The 23,697-nt window shown below is 40.0% G+C and overlaps 1 protein-coding gene across 5 annotated transcripts in view; it reads right to left on the minus strand.

The window, feature by feature from the left end:
* Positions 1–23,697, minus strand: part of GLRA2 (glycine receptor alpha 2) — a 168,198-nt gene that overhangs the window by 26,000 nt on the left and 118,501 nt on the right. For 3 of the 5 annotated variants that reach the window (XM_060769980.2, XM_060769981.2, XM_060769984.2), the window contains 2 exons: positions 5,896–6,045; positions 3,881–3,994 (listed from right to left, as the gene is read on the minus strand). In XM_060769980.2, coding sequence (XP_060625963.1) covers positions 3,881–3,994; positions 5,896–6,045 — 264 coding nt within the window. The remainder of the gene's footprint in view (positions 1–3,880; positions 3,995–5,895; positions 6,046–23,697) is intronic. The other 2 variants (XM_060769983.2, XM_060769982.2) reach the window with 1 other exon arrangement.

Raw genomic sequence — 23,697 nt, forward strand, 5'->3', positions numbered from 1 at the left:
CCCAACACTACTTTAATAAATAGTATATTTAATATCAACATTCCACATACAATCAGTATGTGCTGCTTACCCATGAGCTGAGTTTCTTTTCCCACTGAACCAGTTGTTCTGGAATCCAGACAAATTCTTTTTCTACTCCTCTCTCAAAGCCTTTAGAGGACTCACTGAGATTCAGCTCTGTAACTGATTTTTAATATCAGGCCTGCATCCTAAATCCACTTAAAGCAATTGTTCATCCACCAGGACAAGGTCACCAAGCCTGCTTTGTAGTTTACAGGTGTGTGGCCCAACCATTTTCTTTTTTCTCAGTCACAGAGAGATAACAAAAACAGATGGTTTAATATAGGTATCTGACACCTCTGCCTGGCGATGTATCTACAAGCCAAATGTCTTAAGCTGAATTCACAACCACAAAATAGTTTCTCCTTACCTTGATTCCAATGCTGATAGAAAATATGGCTTTCCTTTTTTTTCACAGTGAAACATTATAAAAATCCCAATATCCTACAGTTTTTAGGAAAACCTGGTTTTTTATTTTTGGGAAGGGGGTTGCACTATGTGCTTTTATCCTGAATCGTGATCAGGGTGGAATCATGGACTGGGGTGATTGGAGAGTGGGACAGGTTGGTGAGTGAGTTCCAGGGCAGATGCAGGGAGCACAATGGGGAAGGGGATGGGGAGAGAGAGTTGTCAAAGCCGATTTCTACTGCCTTTGGGCCATTGATCTGCATGCCATCCACTAGTCCTCCTGTGCATGCATTGTCCTTTTACAGGAGAATAAAATGCTCCTCAGTCAGTTTAGGCCATGACATTTAAAGTTCCTGCACTCAGTCAATCATTCAGGAGACAAGATGGGAAAAGGATGGAATGGGGGGGAGCCATCCAATGAGAATGCATTGGGGTGGTAAGAGTGACTAAAAAAAAAAGAAATGTTATCGATTGATAGATTTATGCATAAATACACATATTAGCATGCATACCAGGAAGAAGAGAAAGTGCAGCTGTTGTAGTCGTGTAACTTAAAATAATTTGATGCTATGAGAACCTGAACATGCCAGAAACACTCTTTTGTACCAAGGTAGCCTCTGAGAGGGAAAACTGTGGCTTTTAATTCAAATTTGACTTCAGATAAAAACAGGTGAATGTGACCATAGCAGGGTTAAACTGGGGCAGGATGCTGAGGTCTAGAGCTGGAATACAGGATCCTCATGTGGATTCAGCCCCAGAAACAACCGTGAAGAGCATGCCTATAGACATGGTCAGTGTGCTTTCTCTTCAAAGGAGAGGAATGTGTAACTATGTTTGTATAAGCCACTATATCCCCACAGGGAGCAAGAGATAGAGATAGGGTTACTTAGTAAGAGTCCCCTTATGTTTTTTTTTTTTGCCTGATCCTATTACGCTATGTAACAAAATTCAAAATTTGAAAAAATCTTCTGTCCCTGGTTTGAAAGTGTTGTTTCCTGTTTTACTGTGTGTACTTAACTTTAAAAGTAGTTTTTATAATCCAGAAATTTCATTCTACAAACAATGTTGAATTGGTTAAGACTCTAGGGACCTCTTCACATGACCCCTAGGGCCTTGCCATTTTGTTGGCAGTTGCTGGTGAAAGGGCAGGCATGTGGGGCCCCTCAGGTCACCCCACGTGCCCTCCCTCCTTCCCCCATTATATGGTGGGGATGTAAAAAGGCGTGTTGGTGCACTATCCTTATCATATGGGAAAGGGCAACAAAATGCAGGTAGTTCAATTGGAGCAACCCAAAAAATGCTTTCCTCCCAGTGGTGGCAGAGGAAGTGTCTTATGATGCTTCCCCTCCACTTCGGGAGGAATGTGGGTAGGATTAAGCCAGCATCATTTGATGATGCTCTGTCCAAAAAAGAAAAAGAGTTATTAAAAACACAGTGTGAAGAAGTTCTATAAGATATTCATTGAAAAACTAAAACAAAATGTGCTGCAGGAAAGTTTTTACAGTTTAATAAATGTTTTCTATGTTTTTATCATAGAACCAATTAAGAAATGACATTTATAACCCAGGGACAAAAATCATGTTACATAGTGTTATGGATCAGGGGTGAGAATTCTGGGCCCATCAAGACAGCCCCTCTAATGCAGGAGTTCCTGCAATTAAAAGGAAGTTGCCCAAATGATGTTCTGTGCAAAGCCAAATTAATTCACCACAAACCAGGAAAACCCTGGTTTGTGGTGAATTAATTTGTTAGTGGGTTTATTCCACGCCTTCTTTGAATGCGCGGGATAAACCCACTACTTCTGCTGTCTGGACTGCTCCCTCAAAAGTTCTGGACTTTTGAGGGGGCAATCCAGACAGTAGCCCCACAGTTTTCTAGGCTAAATTAGCCCGGAAAACCACAAGGCCACCAACCCTCTCCCCCAAAGTCCCCAAAAACTCCTTTTAAAAGAAGTTACCTGGCCTCCATTAGAGTATTGCTGGAGCTTTCCTGGTGCATAGAAATTACACCTCCCTCCCCCAGTCTCCTGGCAGAGGGGGAGTAATCCCCCCCCCCCGCTCTCCTGGCACGTCATTTCTACATGCCAGGAGAGCTCCGGCAACACTGTAATGGAGGCCAGGTAAGTTCTTTTACTTTTAAAATGGCTTTGGGGGGTTTTGGGGGGAGGGGGTTAGAGTGTCCAGGTGTTCTCCCGGAAAGTTCTGGGAGAACATTTGAACATCCATCCCAGAAAGCACACACTTTCTGGGGCCCAGGATAAAGGGTCAAAGGGCTATGTGGAAGCGCCCTCTGCGATTTATGGGCCACATGTGACTCTTTGAACACTCACTGACCCATCCAAATTCCTCAGCACTCTCAAATTTATTAGGCTACACTTTTCTTGCCAAAAAAGAACTCAAATAATACAAAATGGTTTTCTTGCTGGTTTTAGGAGAATGCTTCAAAAACATTACAAGAAATAACCAGTATGACCAGTTATGATACAGTGTTACTTCTGGCCATGGTGCCTGTTGCATTATAACAGGCACCAGATGGCTTTTAAGGATAACAGGTAGAGGGAAATTTGAGTTGATCCAATAGATCTCTTCTCATGTTCAGATGCCATATATTTGTTATGACAATTGCTGAAATTACTGGGTATGTTTAGATATGACCTTCTTGTTACAATGATTGATTTTTTAAGAAGCATGCTAGGAATACCATCCAAGATAGATGAAGCCTGCTTTCTGAGGACCAAACTACCTACCAATACTTTGCAATTAGATAATCGATACCATTTGAGAAAAGAAGAACTGGCATCAGTGTGTGTTTGTGGTAGGGCATTAAATTCCAGAAGTGGGAGGAAAACCTCAATTGACAAAACTCGATGCTTCAGTTCTGATGCCAATAACATCTGTGAGTTTGTGTGAGAGAGAGATTTCAATGGGGGGTGTCAAAATGGCAGGAGAGGTCCAGATTTCCTCCTAACCCCACATCATGGTCCTAAAATTGCTAATCCTACAATTTCTCTTTTTTATAAACACTAGTAGACAAGCTATTGAATTCATACAAATCTGTGTTGCATATATTATGGCTTTGAGTCAATGTTTTTCCTGACTTCATATGAAAATTCTGCAACAGGTGTACACTGCAGGAAACTAAAGTACATTTATCCATATACATTTTGAACCAATGGTAAAAGAGGTAGATGCATTGCCATGAAAGCAATAATGGGAAAACAGTCAAGACAGGGTACAATGGATAGAAACATATACAAATATGTCCACATACAAAGAACAGCTGTCTACCTCACAGGAGAGTTCAGCTAAATGTAATGCCATGAATGCTGGCAGTTGCCAATTTATGACACCATTTCCCATACTACTTCTATCTCACACACTCATTCTCTCTCTTTCTCTCTCTTTTATTTTACCCTCTGATTGCAGATCTGATTCACTGGCCCGTATGGTGATGCCTCTTTTATCCGTAAGCCATTTGCGCGCCGTACCGATTCGACGCTTTCATTCCCAACAGTCACAGCCCGTGCCTGTTTCCAGATTTGTCAGAACAGATAGCAGCAACGAGAATGGAAATGGTTGCAATGAAATATGGAACAAAACAAAGCAAAAAAATAATGGTACAGTTAGAGAAAATTAGGATGAACTGTGAGAATCACTTTAGAAGGAAACTCAAGCAAAGGATAGCTGAAATAATATGGCTAGGATGGTTTCTATACGTGTGTGTGTGTGTGTTGAATCTTTATAAGAAAGTCAGGCAGTGATATCATAACAAAACCAAGAAAAAAATCTAAAAACTCTGAATGAGTAGGTAGCTGTGGGCTCATCCTGGAAAATGAGTTCCACAGTTCCAGTCCAAAAAAAGGGAAATACTCTTTAGTTACTGAAATGCAACAAGTAGTTCATATCTTGGCAGCCAAAGCAGAATCTATCCATCTTTATAAGGTGACAATATCTGACTCAATTGAAATTGTCTATGATTTATAAGGGGCCTAATGCTGGAAATGTGAATCTCATGAGGGCTTATTCATCCACCTGTAGTAGACCTGTGATAAAACTAAAAAATATTGGAAAATGATACAAAAACTGGTACAAGATATTTTAAAAATCAGAATACAACTTGAAGTGGTTTTTTATTGGGGCCATTGGGAAACACATTTTGGTGAATTGATTTTAAAGTAGTAGATGACATGATGCTCATGGCAAAATTATTATACACCTGGAACTAGAAGACTACTTTACCAACAAAGAAGACTGGATTACAAAAGTCTCAAAATAGCTGAAATTGATCAATTTTTGGATAATTTCTTAAAGGATAAGTCCTTGGATAACTTCTTAAATGACTGGGAATTGTTTGTATCATTTATGGGGGGAAAAGAAGGAATGACTGTGACTTTGGGTTTTCATTTTTAAAGGTCCTTCTTAGACCCCTTTTTTTAAAAAAAAATTAGACCTTTTTAAAGTTATATTTTTAAATTGAGTAGAATAGTTGAACATTTGGTTTAGTTCACTGTTTTGGATTTAGGAATATAGGGAGTCATTTTGTTTCTTTGTTTACTTTCATAACTGTATGGTAGTAAAGGTAAAAGTTTTCCCCTGACATTCAGTCTAGTTGTGTCTAGCTTTGGGGGGTGGTGCTCATCCCCATATCTAAGCCAAAGAGCTGGTGTTGTCCGTTGATGCCTCCAAGGTCATGTGGCCAGTATGACTGCATGAGGCGCCATTACCTTCCCGCAGAAGCGGTACCTACTGATCTACTCACATTTGCATATATTCAAACTGCTAGGTTGGCAGAAACTGGAGCTAACAGCGGGAGTTCACCCCGCTCCCTGAATTTGAACTGCTGACCTTCCAGTCAGTTACTGGAAGGTCAGCAAGTTCAGCAGCTCAGGTCAGCAAGTTCAGCAGCTCAGCAGTTTAGCAGTTCAGCAGGTCAGCAAGTTCAGCAGCTCAGCAGTTTAAACCACTGCACCACCAGGGGGTTGTTTGGAGCTATACATATATATATTTTGTATGTTCAATTGTATTGTATTATTGTAAATCAGTTAATTTATATATATATATTAAAAGAGAAAATTTGTGCTGATATGAATGAAATAAAGATTGGTGCTTGGAAGACATTTAAATTAAAGGTGAAATGAACATTCACAGCAAGCCTGAAATTCAATTATTGGCATGGGTTTGCAAGAAGTTTCTTCAAATCTAAACATTTGTCCATGAAAAGGACTTCTTTTGACTATGTAAAAAAATACGTTGACTGGAAAGACCAGATGAATTCTTGTTTTACATTCTAAGTTCTTAAATGTACTAAAATTGTATAAAATAAAGACACACAAGTTTCAGGTAGTGTGTACCAAAAGAAAGTAAGCAGAAGTGTGTAACCAGTTATTCTGAAAATACTAATGAGCATGTTGAGGATATGACATTGTACCTTGTTTTGTCTTCTCTGCCTTCTCCGGAGTCTCAGAAATTCCTTGTGTTGCCTTGACACAAAATTCACTGCTGCATATTCAAGTAATGCCGCGAAAACAAAAAGAAGACAAACAGCCATCCAGATGTCAATCGCTTTGACATAAGAGACCTGAAAGATAAAGGAAGCAGGATTTTTTTTAAAAAAAAATCATGGCATTTTTTAATGAGGAAGGATGTTGCACATGAGATGAAGGTAGGAAATATTTACAGTGATGTCTTTTGAGTCTTTCTATATTTTGATATTAAATTTGAAATTGCACCAAGTCTCAAATTAATTATTAGCCCCAAATGGATTAAAACCCATGACTAAACGGGGACTTGATAAGTCAACCCTTATATAAATTTCATTTATTCAATCAGGTCAACCCTTATGTGCTTTCGACCTGGTAGAAATTTTAGCCAAAAAAAAAAAACTCCACCCACTCCCCCAAAATTGGGTTGACTCATCCACAAGTTAGTGTGGCCAGAGTCCAGAGCTTACTCTATCTTGGGACAACCTAAAAGAGGCATCAACTACCTCTACTCTCTCCACTGTGGGGCTGCTTCTTGGCTTTTTGAATGGATGGGTGGAAAAATGACAGCTGTGGTAGTCGGGGCAGTTAGTTCCACATTGCTTTCCTTTTTCTGAGGAATGAACTTTGTCTTATCCATGTCATATCAAAATCCATAATTTTGGCCTCCCAAACTTGCCCTTGACTTATACATGAGGTTGACTTGTTATATTTGTGTATACAGGCAGTCTCAGGGTTCCGAACAAGATAGGTTCTGTGAGGTTGTTTGTATGTAATTCAGAATAGGTACATTTTAAAGTATAAGGTAAAGGTAAAGGTTTCCCCTTGACATTAAGTGTAGTCAAGTCCGACTCTGGGATGTGGTGCTTATCTCCGTTTGCCTTCTAACCTCCGAAATGACGAGACTGGACAACAATAGTTTTGTATTCAAATTTGGGCAACTTTATTGAATGTTACCCATTTAACTTTTAACTGAACTAAACTATGTGTCTTGGAACTTGGTGGCAAGACACCAAGTTCCAAGACAGGGTGTAATATCTGCGTCCCCTGGAACCCAAACCTGGGCAAACTCTAAAGTGAACGTCTGGAGAAGCCTGTCTCAAATTATTGATATCAGACTCTCCCGTTCCTGGGCCATGTGATGTCCCCTCACCAATTTGATGACCCCTAGGTGAGTGTTTGTTGTGTAATGACCCACACCCTTAAGGGGTGCCTTGTGTATATAGCGATCTTTGTGTTTTCCTATGCTATTTATGCTAGACCTATTTAAAACCGCACCATCCTGGCTAGCCCCAAATAACAGCATAGGATAGGCGAAAAAAACAAACCCCTAGAACATAGGAGGGCAAAAAAATCCTACCCAGTCCCAGAAGGTGACCAAATAACTATACTGTCAGTGGGCGGGCGTGGTGGGCTGATGGCTCGAGCCAGAATGCAGAGGGAGGCTGGCTACAAAAGTCAGCCAGCCCCGCCCCCTTTTCTGGATGGTTCCACTGGAACCAACCATTCTCCTCTTCAGGGGAAGAGGCAAATTGCTCTCCCCCCCCCCCCCAACTGCGTTGGTGTGGAAAGTCCCTTCTAACCCAAAGAGATGGCATTGTCTGTAAATGCCTTCTAGGTTATTTGGCTGGCATGACTGCATGGAGCGCCATTACCACCCTGCCTATGCGGTACCTATTCATCTACTCACACTTGCATGTTTTTGAACTGTTAGGTTGGCAGAACCTGGAGCTAACAATGGGAGCTCACTCTGTCCCTTGGATATGAACCGCCGACCTTTCGTACAGCAAGTTCAAGAGCTCAGCAGTTTAACCTGCTGCACCACTGCGGCCCTTTTAAAAAGTGTAACTCCAACCAAAAGGGAAAAAAAGATTTGGATAGTATAGAGAAAGGCTAATAATACCCCTGTAACATTTTTTAATTGTCTGTGCCCCTGTTCAAAAGATTTCACCTCACTTTCTGTCCATTTGACAATTGGATCTTGAAAACGTTGTGAAAACAGGGATTGGTGATAAAACTTCAGTTGAAACACTTTTTCCCATGACATGTACTCCAAGAGTAAATTTCCCTTCCTAGAGGTAAATTTCCTTTCACTTCTTGTTGTCTTGCCCCTGTTTGTAACTAGGAGTCAAATGCCAATTGGATGTTTTTAACTTGGGGACTGCCTGTATATGTTAAATTCCACAGATTCAGTCAAATCAACACTTACTAAATTCTGTTGATTCAGGTGAGCCATGCATTAGATTTAGTCTTTGATCAAGTTAAGAAGAAATCCGACAATCAATTCACTAAACATATATATTGTTTTGTTATGGGTAAATGCCTTATTTTGCTGTCCCTCTCCTTAGTGCTATTCTGTTGCTTCACTCTCACAACAGTCTGCTTCATTTGACTGCACTTCCACCAAATCTGGTTGGCCATATGGTTGCATTTATGGGGTTTCATTATGTCAGCTCTTCAGATGTATCATAATGACATCATTAAGAACATTGCTCAGATCACTATAGCTACTCGGATTAAACGAGTCACTGGCCCATATGTTGATGCCATGGTAAATGGAGGTCAGAAACTGCAGGGAAAAGATGAAGATAGAAAATAGGGCAGAGAGAAACAGAAAACGAATGGCACACATTATTTTAAATTAGAAGAGAAAACACTGAAAATAGAAGGTGAATTTTTTTTCAAGAAGCTTGAAAAAGAAAATTAAATTAAATATTATTAACTGAAGTCATCTGCCTGGCAGTCTCTCATTTTGGACTGCAAGTCCATTGGCCCTGGCCAACTTGATCAATGGAATGGTGCCATTCAAAATATCTGGAGAACAACAAACTGGAAAGGCTTACTTACAGTAGCCCTAATAGAATTTCAACATGTATACTCCATTTGGAGGGAGATTTTTTCATTTGTTTTTACAGAGTAAACCACTTATTCCCCTGCATTCTACCCATAAGTAAACAAAATAGTTACACAATGTTTACTCCAGTTTAGTACAAAATATGTTGTCACACTCATAATGCAGCATCATCTTTCACTTTTCTTCAGTCCTTTTACATTTATTTACAAGACCTTCGTGACATTTGTGATGTAGCTTTCTGTTCACTTCCTCCATCCAATACACTCAGCTATCTTATTAGAAATGCATGAAACACCCAGAAGGTGTCCTGAGTCATCTTATTGTTTGAAGGGAAGTCAGACAGATCAACATTTTTTATTGAGTAAATCCTCATCTATGTGAATAAAGGCACTAGGGGCAAAATTATAAAGGAGTATAAAGAGTATAAGGATCTCTTCACTTAGCTTTCTTGCCAATTAAAGTTTCACTTGCTCAGTTAGCCAGATAATTTTATTGCCTCAATAAATATTGCCTTAAAGAATATAAAAACTCAACCATAACATTACCTTTGAAAATTGAAGATCTTGTTTTGCATTGGTTTATAACAGGCATGGACAAACCTCGGCCCTCCAGATGTTTTGAAATTCAACTCAAACAATTCTTACTGGTTGTTAGGAATTGTGGAAGTTGAAATCCAAAATTTGCCCATGCCTGGTTAATAATATTTAGGGTGGTTTCCGACTATTATATCATTTTGTCTCATTCATTGAGTTTTGGAGATATTTGCATAGTATTGGCCTACATTTGTAATACTGCTTTGTTTTCTCATCATTTTCTCATCCTTTTCCTTACCAGGCAAAATGTATTCATTTTGTACTCTGAGTTGATGGCCATATGAGTGTATTGCCAACATGTCACTGGAAACAGATGTTTCATGTGTGCAGCTGTTTTGTGGACATGGAGCACATGTGAAAATATATGGATTTTAAGTGTTAAAAGTATATGTACAAAGCTGCTATACTTTTAATCAATCAGTGATTATTTCCATATCCCACATTGACAGAATTACATCTCTACAGATTATGTATGGATACCATGTGTCTGGTAGATAGATACCCGTTTTCAAATCCCTATCACCACCCGTCAACACGAGCATTTCTTTAAACTAGCCATCTTTCCAAATCTGTGGTAATATTTTCCCAACACAAAGCTAGCAAATACAAAGCCAGCATATAAAGGTTTATGTGCAAAGAAAAGGAAACATGATTCCCTGTGCGATAGAATAAATAAAACATGTCATTCTAGGTATGAACTCCAGCATCCATAGCAACCATGAGCAAAACTCCCACTGGTGTCAACAAGATAGATACTGTGTATTTCATTGCTTACTGAAGGCAATTCTCATATTGACCTTTCACTTCTAAGGGAAGAAAACAAGATTGCTTGGCTGGTGTTTGTCACTAGCTTGCGGTCTTCTCCACAATGCTCTGTGGACCAGACTTTCACATAACACCATCAGTGTCATTAGTAATATGGTTATTATCAATTCACAGTTTGGTATTTAGAGTAAATAATTCCATGCGAAGAAAACAGTACCAAGGGTGTAAAACTTTGATTTCAGCTATGGTTTCAATCTGAGACAGACCTTCTTTGCTGTATTAGCTATTTGAATGGAGGGGAAAGCAACTTTCATCATCAAAGTCTTGCATTGCTAGTATTACGTACTGGACCAGGATGAAAAGGCTCAATGGGACATTGACAATAGTACACCACATTAGTGGCTCAGGACTCTTCCACACAGCCATATAACCCAGAATATAAAGACAGATAATCTATGATATGTGCTTTGAACTGGATTATCTGAGTCCATGCTGCCATATAATCCAGTTCAATCTGGAATTTATATAGCTGTGTGGAAGGGGCCTGAGTGATCAGTGGGAATGGGAAAGAAATGCTCAGTCAGAAAAAGTCTGAAGAAGATGAAAATAGAGAAGGAAAGGCCCATCACTCTTCACCATCCTTTATTGGGATCCAAACATGCATGATGACTAGATAGTAATTTATTCAACTATTAAACTATTACAGGTCTTCAGATAAGATGGTTGTGTGTCCTGAAATGGATATTCTCTTTTTTGTTTACTAGGCTATTACATATTGAAGCTGAGGCTAGTCTTTCAAGCTAGTCTTTTGAAATCTATAGAAGCATCTTTTCCCATTCTTTGTCTTAATACATACTTAAAGGTGACTATTTTGTCGTTCATTTCTATTACCTCTCCATGCCATGAATGATCTTAGTCTGAAAACAGTACTTTTGTGAGCACTTTAACCACATCATTCAATGTGTCTTGAAAAAAGAAGCTCCCCATATCATTCATATACTAGTACAGCTCAGTATAATCCTACTGTAGACTTATATAATGTAGTTCAATGATACTGAACAGTATTATATGAGTCTACCCCAAATGCAATTTGAAACTATGTTATATGGCAGTCTCAGTCCCACCACAATCACAGGAACAGTTGGTGAGGCCATGGGAGACAGCCTTCTCAGAGGTTGCTCCCAGACTGGAAACCTTTCAATGGGAGGTCTTTGAAGTCTTTCCACTGCTAGGCTAAGATCTTTCTCCTCCGGTAGGCTTTGGCTTTTAATTATTTGTATGCTGTGTATTTATCTTTTGTTTTCAAATGTGTTTTCATCGTTTTTTAAACCTTTTAACTACCGGTATATGCTTTTAATAAAAAAATGGTTTTTAAAATTTGGTAATTTAAAATTAAAATAATAAATTAAAATAAACATACAATATATATAGTTGTTCTGGTTTTTTCAGGTTTGCTAATCATGCACACTTTTTTGGTACCCAGCCATAGGTTAGTAGTAGATCACCTGCTTTGCCTGCAAAAGGCCCCAGGTTTAATCTCTGACTTCTTCAGTTAGGAATTGGAAATATTCCTGTCTCAAACCCTGGAGAACTAGCTAACATCTTTCATATACAGGAAGCTGAGAAAGGAAATTGAACTGTGGCACATAGTTTGGACAAAATATGGGAAACCTGCCACTCACTAGATGTGATTGTACTCTTAACACCATGGCCATTGGCTATGATAGGGCTGGTGGGTGTGACGGCGCGAGTGGCGCCACCTATGTATAGAACTGTTAGTTGCAAGATTTAAACTGTTGTATTATGCTTAATCCTGCCCCTTTTACCATGTTTATGTACAGTTGTATGGATTGGTTGCTTGTAGCTGTCAATCAGTTGCTTGTAGCTGTCAATCAGTACTGTTTTGGCTCCACCTCTTCCTGGAAGGGGGGGGAGTGGTTTTCTTCATTCTGCCTTCAGAGTTCATACCAGATGAGTAAGAGACCTGACTCTAAAGGACCCTGATTTAAGTTACCTCTTAGCACCAGTTCTGAGGTTTTTTTTTACTCCTGGGACTCATGCTTTATGTCCAGATCGTCCTAGACAATTACTGAGGAGACCCAGGCACCTTCAAGCCGGTTCTTTTGGCACCAGAGGAAGATCCTGAATCTTCAAAGCATAGGCCATCTGAACTGGGGTTGTGGTTTGCTCCGGCATTCACAGCCATTGAGGAGAGAGGAAACTTGGAAAGGCTTCTCAGCTTCAAACCCCTTGGACCCAGGACTTATTGAGACTGTAATGTATATTTTTCCTTCACCCCTCTAATGTTTTCCAGTTCATTACTTTGAAGAAATGACTTTGTGATAAATAAAACTTATTTTGAGCAATTTACAGCGTTATGGGTTTTTGGGAGTTCCAGTTTCCTAAAGGAGGGCAAGAAGCAATCCCTTGGGGGAAAGGCGCCACGGCCATCCCTCCTTCATTAAGACTAATAGCCCCCAAGCACGACGGCACAGTGGGAGTTGAAGTCCAAGAACATCTAGGGGACTTCAGCTTACTCTCTCATTTAGAGGAAAAGAAGACAGATAATGGGAAATACTGGCTTCTACCACTTGTAACTTTAGGCAGTTTCAAAATACTGACCATGCTAACTAAGCTTTCTCAAAATCTTACCCTCCTTCTTGTTTATTTATATATAGCACCATCAAAGATACACAGCAATGAAACAACAAAGAATCCATGTAAATACACATGGGAGAATACACACACATAGGGAGAAGGAATAACAAATCACAAACTATACAATACAATTGCAAAACACTTCTCTTCCTCCTTCCCCTGCCCATTCTACCGATGCACATTGTCACTCCCTAGCATATGTCAGAACAGACAATTGGCACACTTGTTGTGTATCAGCATTCAATGTGCATTGGTACCACTATGCTACTGTCACTTTGCTGTAATAGTACTATGACAGTCCCTTGATGAATATGGGCATTGGATATCTGCTTAAATCTATTGCCCTCATAGGTCCACTTGTGTAGATGCAAGTCTCATACTAAATTCCAGCCCACATATTTATCCTCTTATTTTTGATGGCAGCTCAAGAAAAAAGCAACACCAGCTCTTTTCTCTTTGGAATGAGGATGCTTGAACCATCCAAACCTATTACATGGAGATATTTTCAAGAAGCTAAGAGGATAAGATGCTTGGTGTGGGTCATGAACATCATATAATGTTAGAGACCCCCATTTGCTCACATTTCATCATTAAACTGGATGTTGTTTTCTGTGTTGTCAAGGCAATTGTCACTAACCAATTTACTTAATTTATTCATTGCTAATATGGAGAGACTATCAGTCCTAAGAAATAAATACACAACCATCCTTTCATAATTATGCCTTGAAGGAAGTTATAAAAATGTATACATTTGGTTGAGATCTTCAAAGCATTAAAGGAAATACAGGAGGAGGGATTGGAAGTGGTTGTTTTTAGATCATCAGAAACAGCAAAGAGTAAGAATACGCATGTCTATATGTATATGCATGTATCTATTAGCTTCAGGATATATTCTCTCATTTTAAGTTTTTATTTGATTCAATGAACTGGATCACTTTTAATGGTTCAGTTAGTCAAGATGATTACAGAAGCTACAGCGTGGAAAATACATTTTCTCAATATAGGGTAGTATCAGGAATTCCGAATTTCACCGGGGATCTCAATGACATACAAACACTCAAGTAGGCATTTAAAAAATATTCAAATGTTAATCTTGACAGCTCTTCTTCTTCTTTTCTTTTTTAGCTCTTCGGAATGCAAATGGAAACATATTTATTCCATCTTAAAATAGTTCCACTATCATTTTAAAGAATGTATTCAATTTAGTTTCATCATAGGAGCACACAAGTGGAAAGATATCAAAGCAAAAAGTTTGATATCTTTCTACTGATATCTTTCAAACAAATTATGCAGTTCACACTTGTATTGTGTGCATTATAGACATTTTGGAAAAAGATCAGGATCAATCCCAGTGTGATTGTTTTAATAATTTCCAGAAAAGGCAGAGCAGAAAAAATGTGGTTCTCCCCACACTCAGAAGAATTACATTTTGAGAATTCCAGCTACCAGATTCCCCAAATCAGAAAATTTTACTGCGCTCCACTGCTATTCTGCCTAGAGCTGCATAGGCTCCCATGTTAGTGGGGTAGCAAATCTGCTTTAGGATTTGGTCCAAACGTTAAAGGAACTCATCATAACTTTTGATAGCTCCTTCAAATTTCAGACAAAAACATGGGTGCCATCCACCAACCATTGAATCTAAAGAGACCTTAGCAAAAGCAGTTTGCTATGTGTATGCAGTAAAGTTGTACAACTTGTTCCAACAAGTTTTTTCCACATTTCCTAAGTTCTAAGACTCCATGGAGCTGGAAGTTGCTCTTGCATAAAGGTTACAATCTTACTTGGCACTGAGCAATGATCTCATGCATACTGAGTGTACAGAAGTGCTTGTTATAAAGTGTTTATTATAATGTGTTAATATCTGTATTTGTGTTTTACATTTGTTGCCTATGGCCTAGCTGTGAGGGATAGGTTGCCATGGAGACAAGGCTGAAGAGGAGGTGGGCAGAGCTTAAAGAGAAAAAGGTTTGAAAATGACAGTTAAGTTTCAGTCAGGAGGAAGAGACCCTGAGAAGAGGAGCAGAGTCAGTTAGGGACTCTGAGAGGGTAGCTCAGTCAGGAGGAAGAGACCCTGAGAAGAGGTGCAGAGTCAGTTAGGGACTCTGAGGAAGTAGCTCAGTCAGGAGGAAGAGACCCTGAGAAGAGGTGCAGAGTCAGTTAGGGACTCTGAGAAGTGAAGCAGTGTAGATTCAGTTAGTTTTTAGTGTGTTCGTGAATATTTCTTCAGCAAGGGAGCTGAAGGGAAAAACTCTGTTAGGTTGCTTGAGTTAAAAAAAGCCAATAGAGGGGTTTTAGGATCGCCAGTAGTGGAAGACTGGAGATCAGTGGTTTGATCCAGTATAGGACAAACAGTGAGAATATTCATAACAGGGAACACTGAAATAATAAAGCGCTTCACTGAAAGAAAGAGTTTATGAGTTGTAACATCAATAGCCTGAATGTATCTCAACCAAGCCATATTGTAACCATCAAGCATATGCCAAGCTCAACATCTTTATATTGCAACAATAAGCTTTGTTTAACAATAAACTTGTTCTCTTTGTTATTTTAAATCGGCCTCATCTCCATTGATTTTACGTTCGGTGCAGTCCACTCTACCAAAATCACCTCACAACGCAAATAGGGACAAACAGAGACTTTAATACCAGCGTCTCTATACATATGGTGGCAGTTTAATTTAGCATTTTAGGAAATACCTTACAATAATTGGTGGCATTAATACATCTTCGCATATTTATGGTGGCAGCATTATTACATCCTTACAAATTTTTGGCGGCAGCGACGGGATTCGTTTAACAACTGACCGAGTGCCTTAAGATTAATTTAGGATTAAGTTGTGAGGTAAAAGTTGTTGGAATATGGCTACCAGGCGGCAGAGAAAGCTTGCTGAGGAAAAAGAGGGAGACCAAGAAGGAAGTTCGGGCTCTGAAACAGAGACAGAGCCAGTGCCTATGTCAGAAATGGCTTATAAGTACAAACTAGAGATGAAACGATTGGAGATGGAGGCAAAAGAAAGACAAAGAGAGAGAGAACAGGAGATGGAGAGAGAGGCAAAACAAAGAGAATTTGAAGAAAGACAAACAGTGAGAGAATTGGAACAGGAGTTAGAATTGAAGAGAATGGAGTTTGAGCTGCAGAAGCAAAGATTAGCTTTGTCTCAAACATCCAGTGATATCCAGGAAGGGAGATCTGGAGTGGATACCCCAGATTTGACAAAGAAATTCCCCAAATTTACCAAGGACGATGATCCAGAGAAATTTCTAATCTCTTTTGAAAGATGTTGTCGAGATTTTGGGGTGGCTAAGGAAAAATGGATGACATACCTTAGGCCTCAGATAAGTGGGAAACTTTTACAGATTTATGGACAGATGCCTGAGGAGTCTTATGGAGACTATGATCTGTTTAAGAAACAGATTCAACAAGAGTTTAGATTGACTCCTGAATATTACAGATTTAAGTTCAGGACATTAAAGAAAGATAAAACCCACAGTTTTGCTCAGGTGGCCTCAAAATTGTCTCAACTGTTCGATAGTTGGCTGAGGACATCTGAGGTAGAAGATTTCCAACAGCTGAGAGAACTTTTAAAGCTGGAACAATTTTTCCAATTAGTGCCTTATGATATTCGCTGGGTGATTCAGGATCGCAAGCCATCCACTATTGTAGAGGCAGTGGTTATGGCAGATCAAATAACAACCCTAAAAGAAGGATTCAAAAGAGAAGATCTGCCAAATGACAAAAGAACAAACAGGCAGCCATTTTATCAACAACAAACGCGCCAACAGCAAGAAAAGGGTTCTGACTTAGAAAACACCATCTATAGGAGGCAGAGTGTAACAAGACAAACTGCTCCTGAGGTAAAAAGAAGGTGCTATCAGTGTGGAAAATGGGACCATATAAAGTATCAATGTCCCCTGTTAAGGAAAGAGAAAACAACCCTATTTGTGAATAAAATAAAAGAAACACCAAAGGCAGAACCAGATACTGTGTCAAAGGAGAGTTCAGGCTCAGAGCCTCAAGAGAAACAATGTTTGTTCATCTTGTCAAACAGCCCATCTAAGGATTACTTAGAATCCATTTCTATTGACAACAGAAACATGAAAGGACTTCGAGATACAGGTTCCGAAGTGTGTATAGTGCACCCAGAAATAATACCTCAGAAGTTTCAGCAGCCAACCTCTGAAATAAGATTAAAGGGTTTGGGACCTGCGATACCAACAGCAGTAGTGACTTTGCCAATAGAATATGAAGGATGGAAGGGTATGTGGGATTTTGCAGTCAGTCCTGACATACCATACAGATGTTTAATTGGAAATGATCTGGCTAAGGAGATAGAAAACTTGAGGATGGCGTGTGAGGAGAAAGAATATAACAACGAAAGCCCTGATCAAAAAGCCATGTGTTTTGCCATACAACAGGATGGGGATGAGAGTCCGGAATCCAGCGCTACGGTTGCTGAGCTTGTTAAGAAGACGGGAGGAGTTGAGGAGATTCGGCGGGAACAAGGAGCCGATGAATCTCTTAAACCCCTATTCGCTGTGGCTCAAAACCCCACAATATCGGCAAAAGAACAGCCCTCCGAGTTTGTGTTAAAGAATGGTGTCTTATATAGAGAAAACAGAAATGTGAGGTCGACAGAAGGATCAGTGACATATAGTCAAATTGTAGTGCCTCAAAGTTTTAGAGAACAGCTGATGAGGGTGGCACACGAAAACCCTCAAGGTGGACATTTGGGTGTGAGGAAAACCACAAAGAGAATCACTAAGAACTTTTATTGGCCTGGCATGTTCCAGAAGATCAAAGAGTTTTGCCAGTCTTGTGACATCTGCCAGAGATTGAGTACTGGAAGGGATAAAGTTAAAGCTCCTATGATCCCTATGCCAATAATTGGAGAACCATTTTACAGAGTAGGCATTGACATAGTGGGTCCTCTTTGTAAACCAAGCAGACGTGGTTACAAATACATTTTAACCATGATTGACTACGCCACAAGATATCCAGAGGCTGTAGCTCTAACTAACATCGAGACCACAACGATTGCAAATGCACTGTTATCCATTTGGGGAAGAACTGGTTATCCTAGAGAATTGGTTTCAGATTTGGGAACCCAGTTTACTTCCAGGCTTATGTCGAAATTGCTTGAGTTATGTGGAATCAGACACCTGACTTCAACAACTTACCACCCACAGACAAATGGACTAGTTGAAAATATGAACAAGACTTTAGTCAAAATGATAAAGTCTTACAGTCAAGAGAAGCCATACAATTGGGACGTCAAATTGCAACAACTGTTATTCGCCTACAGGACCGTCCCTCATGACAGTACTGGCTACAGTCCATTTGAATTGCTATATGGAAGGAAAGCTCATGGTCCCTTAGACCTGATAAGGGAATATTGGGAAGAAAGTCCAACAACGGATCCAGTTCCAGTGTCGGAGTATCTAAAGGATCTTCAAGCAACAATGCAACTAGCTAGGAACATTGCTCAAGAACATTTACTTGCGGCTCAGCAGAGACAGAAAGACTATTATGATTCTACTGCTAAACCAAAGATCTTCAACATTGGAGATGAAGTTTTATTTTTATCTCCCTACAAAACCAACAAACTTCAATTGGATTGGTCTGGTCCCTGGAAGATCATGAGAAAGCACAACCAGATAAACTATGATATTTATGATGAACATTCCAATGTGGAAAGAAGGGTCCATGTAAACATGTTAAAGCCTTATATTGAAAGGTCTGCTAATGTATGTTTTGTTGTTTCGGAAGAGGAATCCGGTCCCTTTTCTTTTTGGGAGGGTGATCGTGAACAGTACAAAAATTTAGATCGAGTAGATATGAACATAGAATTGTCCCAACCACAGCGTAGAGAGGTTGTGGAAGTTTTAAGTAAATATAGTATGTCAACAAATGAAAATGGCTAGATAATGTGAAAGGTACGAATAACAAATTGTTAAGATGGAGTTTATGTTTACAGGATTTTATATTTGAAATTAAACATGTTTCAGGTAAACGGAACATAGTTGCGGACGCCTTATCTAGAATTTCATAGGTTAAAGGTTTGTATGTATGTGTAATTGAAATGTATTTAACCATAATCTGTTTGCCTTCCAGAAATGTTGTGTATATATTTATTGTTGAACAATATGTGGAATTATTTTTGCCATTCTGGGATTGAGAATGGTCCAAAAATAATTTTTCTGGGGGGGGGGGAAGGTGTACAGAAGTGCTTGTTATAAAGTGTTTATTATAATGTGTTAATATCTGTATTTGTGTTTTACATTTGTTGCCTATGGCCTAGCTGTGAGGGATAGGTTGCCATGGAGACAAGGCTGAAGAGGAGGTGGGCGGAGCTTAAAGAGAAAAAGGTTTGAAAGTGACAGTTAAGTTTCAGTCAGGAGGAAGAGACCCTGAGAAGAGGAGCAGAGTCAGTTAGGGACTCTGAGAGGGTAGCTCAGTCAGGAGGAAGAGACCCTGAGAAGAGGTGCAGAGTCAGTTAGGGACTCTGAGGAAGTAGCTCAGTCAGGAGGAAGAGACCCTGAGAAGAGGTGCAGAGTCAGTTAGGGACTCTGAGAAGTGAAGCAGTGTAGATTCAGTTAGTTTTTAGTGTGTTCGTGAATATTTCTTCAGCAAGGGAGCTGAAGGGAAAAACTCTGTTAGGTTGCTTGAGTTAAAAAAAGCTAACAGAGGGGTTTTAGGATCGCCAGTAGTGGAAGACTGGAGATCAGTGGTTTGATCCAGTATAGGACAAACAGTGAGAATATTTATAACAGGGAACACTGAAATAATAAAGCGCTTCACTGAAAGAAAGAGTTTATGAGTTGTAACATCAATAGCCTGAATGTATCTCAACCAAGCCATATTGTAACCATCAAGCATATGCCAAGCTCAACATCTTTATATTGCAACAATAAGCTTTGTTTAACAATAAACTTGTTCTCTTTGTTATTTTAAATCGGCCTCATCTCCATTGATTTTACGTTCGGTGCAGTCCACTCTACCAAAATCACCTCACAACGCAAATAGGGACAAACAGAGACTTTAATACCAGCGTCTCTATACATATGGTGGCAGTTTAATTTAGCATTTTAGGAAATACCTTACAATAATTGGTGGCATTAATACATATTCGCATATTTATGGTGGCAGCATTATTACATCCTTACACTGAGTTGAAATGAGCGTCAGTTATGCAAAAAAAAATATATATATATTTCACCAAGCTGTAATTGGCTACACTGTATCTCATTTGGGGAGGACTTTATGCTGTGTTACTCTCCAGCTTGGAAGAAATCCATTACCCGATAAGGGCAAAAGCTTCTTATTCTCTGTACCCTTTAGTATGCAGAACACATCATGCGATGTGCGGGGCTTGATGAATGCAAAGCTGGGGTGAAAATTGCTGGAAGAAACATTAACAACCTTAGATATGCAGATGATACCACTCTGATGGCCAAAAGCGAGGAGGAGCTGAGGAGCCTTCTAATCAAGGTGAAAGAAGAAAGCACAAAAGCTGGGTTGCAGCTAAACGTCAAAAAAACCAAGATTATGGCAACAAGAATGATTGACAACTGGAAAATAGAGGGAGAAAATTTGGAGGCCGTGACAGACTTTGTATTTCTAGGTGCAAAGATTACTGCAGATGCAGACTGTGGCCAGGAAATCAGAAGACGTTTACTTCTTGGGAGGAGAGCAATGTCCAGTCTCAATAAAATCGTAAAGAGTAGAGACATCACGCTGGCAACAAAGATCCACCTAGTCAAAACCATGGTATTCCCTGCAGTAACCTATGGATGTGAGAGCTGGACCTTAGGGAAGGCTTAGCGAAGGAAGATAGATGCTTTTGAGCTGTGGTGCTGGAGGAAAGTGCTGAGAGTGCCTTGGACTGCGAGAAGATCCAACCAGTCCATCCTCCAGGAAATAAAGCCCGACTGTTCATTGGAGGGAAGGATACTAGAGACAAAGTTGAAGTACTTTGGCCACATCATGAGGGGACAACAAAGCCTAGAGAAGACAATTATGCTGGGGAAAGTGGAAGGCAAAAGGAAGAGGGGCCGACCAAGGGCAAGATGGATGGATGACATCCTTGAAGTGACTTGACTGACCTTGAAGGAGCTGGGGGTGGTGACGGCCGACAGGGAGCTCTGGCGTGGGCTGGTCCATGAGGTCACGAAGAGTCGGAGACGACTAAATGAATGAACAACAACACCCTTTAGTATTGGTTCTGAAAACCTGCCTCAAGCCATTACTCTCTTGTTTTTATTTTCTTGTTTTTTTTTAAAAAAATCAAAGGAATATCATAAAAGTGAAGGAAGTTAGCATTAAATTGATGAATCTTAGCTTCAACATGTAATTTAGAGAGTACAGGTTGGTGGGATGAGAGAAAAGGAGAAAATATACTTGATGATTCAAAGTGACATTGAATGTATTCTCCATCTCTTAAGTTGGGTTACTGAAAAGCAAGTTCTAACAGAAAAGTAGCAGTGTTTTTTGTTAAAGTACATATTGAATGCTGCCTCTTCAAATGTAGATTTAATGTGAACAGGTCATGTGGATAGAAACATCATAAATTGTAGGCATTCACTTATGATTCTCATTGAAGAAGAAAAATATGAAATTATTATTCCAGACAAAGCAAATGCACAATCCTCATTATCTGCAAGAGTGCCATCACCCTCTTGCCTTGGAGCACCATACACTACACCTGGTCTGAAACTTCTCATTGCTATTCTCTTTGACATCATTTGCATTTCACACATTCTTTGCCTCTTTGAGAAAATGCCCAGCAAGTCTCCTTTATTTGTCTGCAATCCTTAATATAGAATTATCAGCAGAGGATCCCCTAAAGCAGAGACGGGCAATTGAGAGGGAACAGGGGGCATTTTCTCAGGCAGTGATGTCCCTCTCAGCATGATGAGAAGTAATGTAACATTACATCCATTTTGAAGTTGGCCAAGCTAGCTTTGGATTGGTTGTTTCCAGTGTATATGCACTTGGCAGTTGAAGTAGCTTCTTTTTTATGGTAGTTCTTTATCTCCCATGGCAACATGCTATGGCATTCTGGGATTTGCCATTTAGAGAGGGATAGTTCAAATCCTCAGCCACAAAGCTAAAGTGCCTTGCCAAACAAAAAAATATCAGAATTCTACAGGAAACACTTGAAGTGGAATGAGGTGCTATAATTCTATCATGTAAAAAGGCCTATAGAGATTTCCTACCCCATTTTCCACCCTGAATATATCCTCTGCCTGCCTCTAGAGCTCATACTAGATCCCGGATGCAGTTAGACATTGAGAGCTCTCTGTTGGAAGGATGAGCACATGGCTTCCAGGCAACACCAAGAGAAGGAACAGTCTCAACCGATAAGAGTCTCCCTACCTGAGCTAGAGGAGGCGGTCTCTGGCTTGGTGTTGGAGTCTCAATGACTTATTGTGCTGGCGGACTTCAACATTCATGCCAATGCTTCCCTTTCTAGGGCAGCTCAGGACTTCATGGCCACCATGACAACCATGGGGCTTTCCCAAATGATATATGGCCCCACTCATGTAGCTGGACATACTCTTGATTGGGTTTTTATTGCAGATGGAAATGAAAATGTTGGTATGGAGGAACTGTCAATTGTTCTGTTGTCATGTACTGACCATCACCTGATCAGGTTTAGACTTACTGTGGCCTCTAACCTCCACAAGGATGGGGGACCCATTAAGATGGTCTGACCCAGGACTTATGGATCTGGATGGATTCCTGACATCTCTTGAGGAGTTTCCTGTCATGGCAGCAGACGATCCTGTCAGTGCTCTGGTTGACCTCTGGAATACAGTTGAGTCCAGGGCACTAGACATGATTGCTCCCAAAGTCTCCTCTCACATAGCAGAGCCGATTCAGCTCCTTGGTTTACCAGGGAACTAGTGGTGATAAAGTAAGTGAGATGGAGAATAGAGTGCATCTGGTGGAAATCTCAGGACAAATTCGACTGAACATAGGCTTGAGCCTCACTTCAGGGCTCACTCTTTGGTGATGAGGGTAGACAGGAAGTTGTTCTCGACTGCCTGCACTGCATCTGCAACAAATAGCAGAGTTGTTCCGAGTGGTCAGGGAACTTTTCAATCCTAGTTCCCAGGAGGATACTCTTGACCACTTGGTAACTCGATGTGGTGAGTTTGCCCATCATTTTGCTGATAAAGTCACTCAGATATGCTCCAACCTGGATGTCAGTTTTAGGTTAGCACCAATGGCTGTACCTGGGACACCAAATGGTTTACGAGGATTATAAATACTTGTTGGAACAAGGACAAATACCATCCCGTTTGAAAAAAGCAATTGTATAACCAATTCTAAAGAAGCCATCCCTGGCTTCTCCATACTTAACAGCTACCAGCCCAATGTCAAATCTCTCTTTTCTGAGCAAGGTTCTAGAGCAGGTAGTGGCTTCTCAGCTCCAGGGATTCTTGGATGACACTGATTATCTTTATCCCTTGCAGTCTGGTTTTAAGCCTGGTTGCAGAACAGAGGCAGCTTTGGCCGCCTTGGTGGATGACTTCCGCAGAGAATTAGACAGGAGGAGTTTGGAGATGAGACCAAAGTCTAAGCTCAAAATACATTTATGTTTCATATACACTTCATACAAATAACCTGGAGGTAATTTTATATGTATTTTGAAAATACTGTAATTTTGTGCATGAAACAAAGTCTGTATCCATTGAAGTATCAGAAAGCAAAGGTGCCATTATCTCCGCCAGACATGTAAATGATTTTGGAGTATTTTGGAATTTTGGCTAAGGAAAACTCAACCTATACACATTTTAAGTAAATCTGGGTCTTTTGGTGATACATCATCATCATCATCATCATTTTATTTCTTACCCACCTCTTCTCGTGGCTCA

The sequence above is a fragment of the Anolis sagrei genome, chromosome 3 (genome assembly GCF_037176765.1).
Source record: "Anolis sagrei isolate rAnoSag1 chromosome 3, rAnoSag1.mat, whole genome shotgun sequence".
In the NCBI taxonomy this organism is placed as follows: domain Eukaryota; kingdom Metazoa; phylum Chordata; class Lepidosauria; order Squamata; family Dactyloidae; genus Anolis; species Anolis sagrei.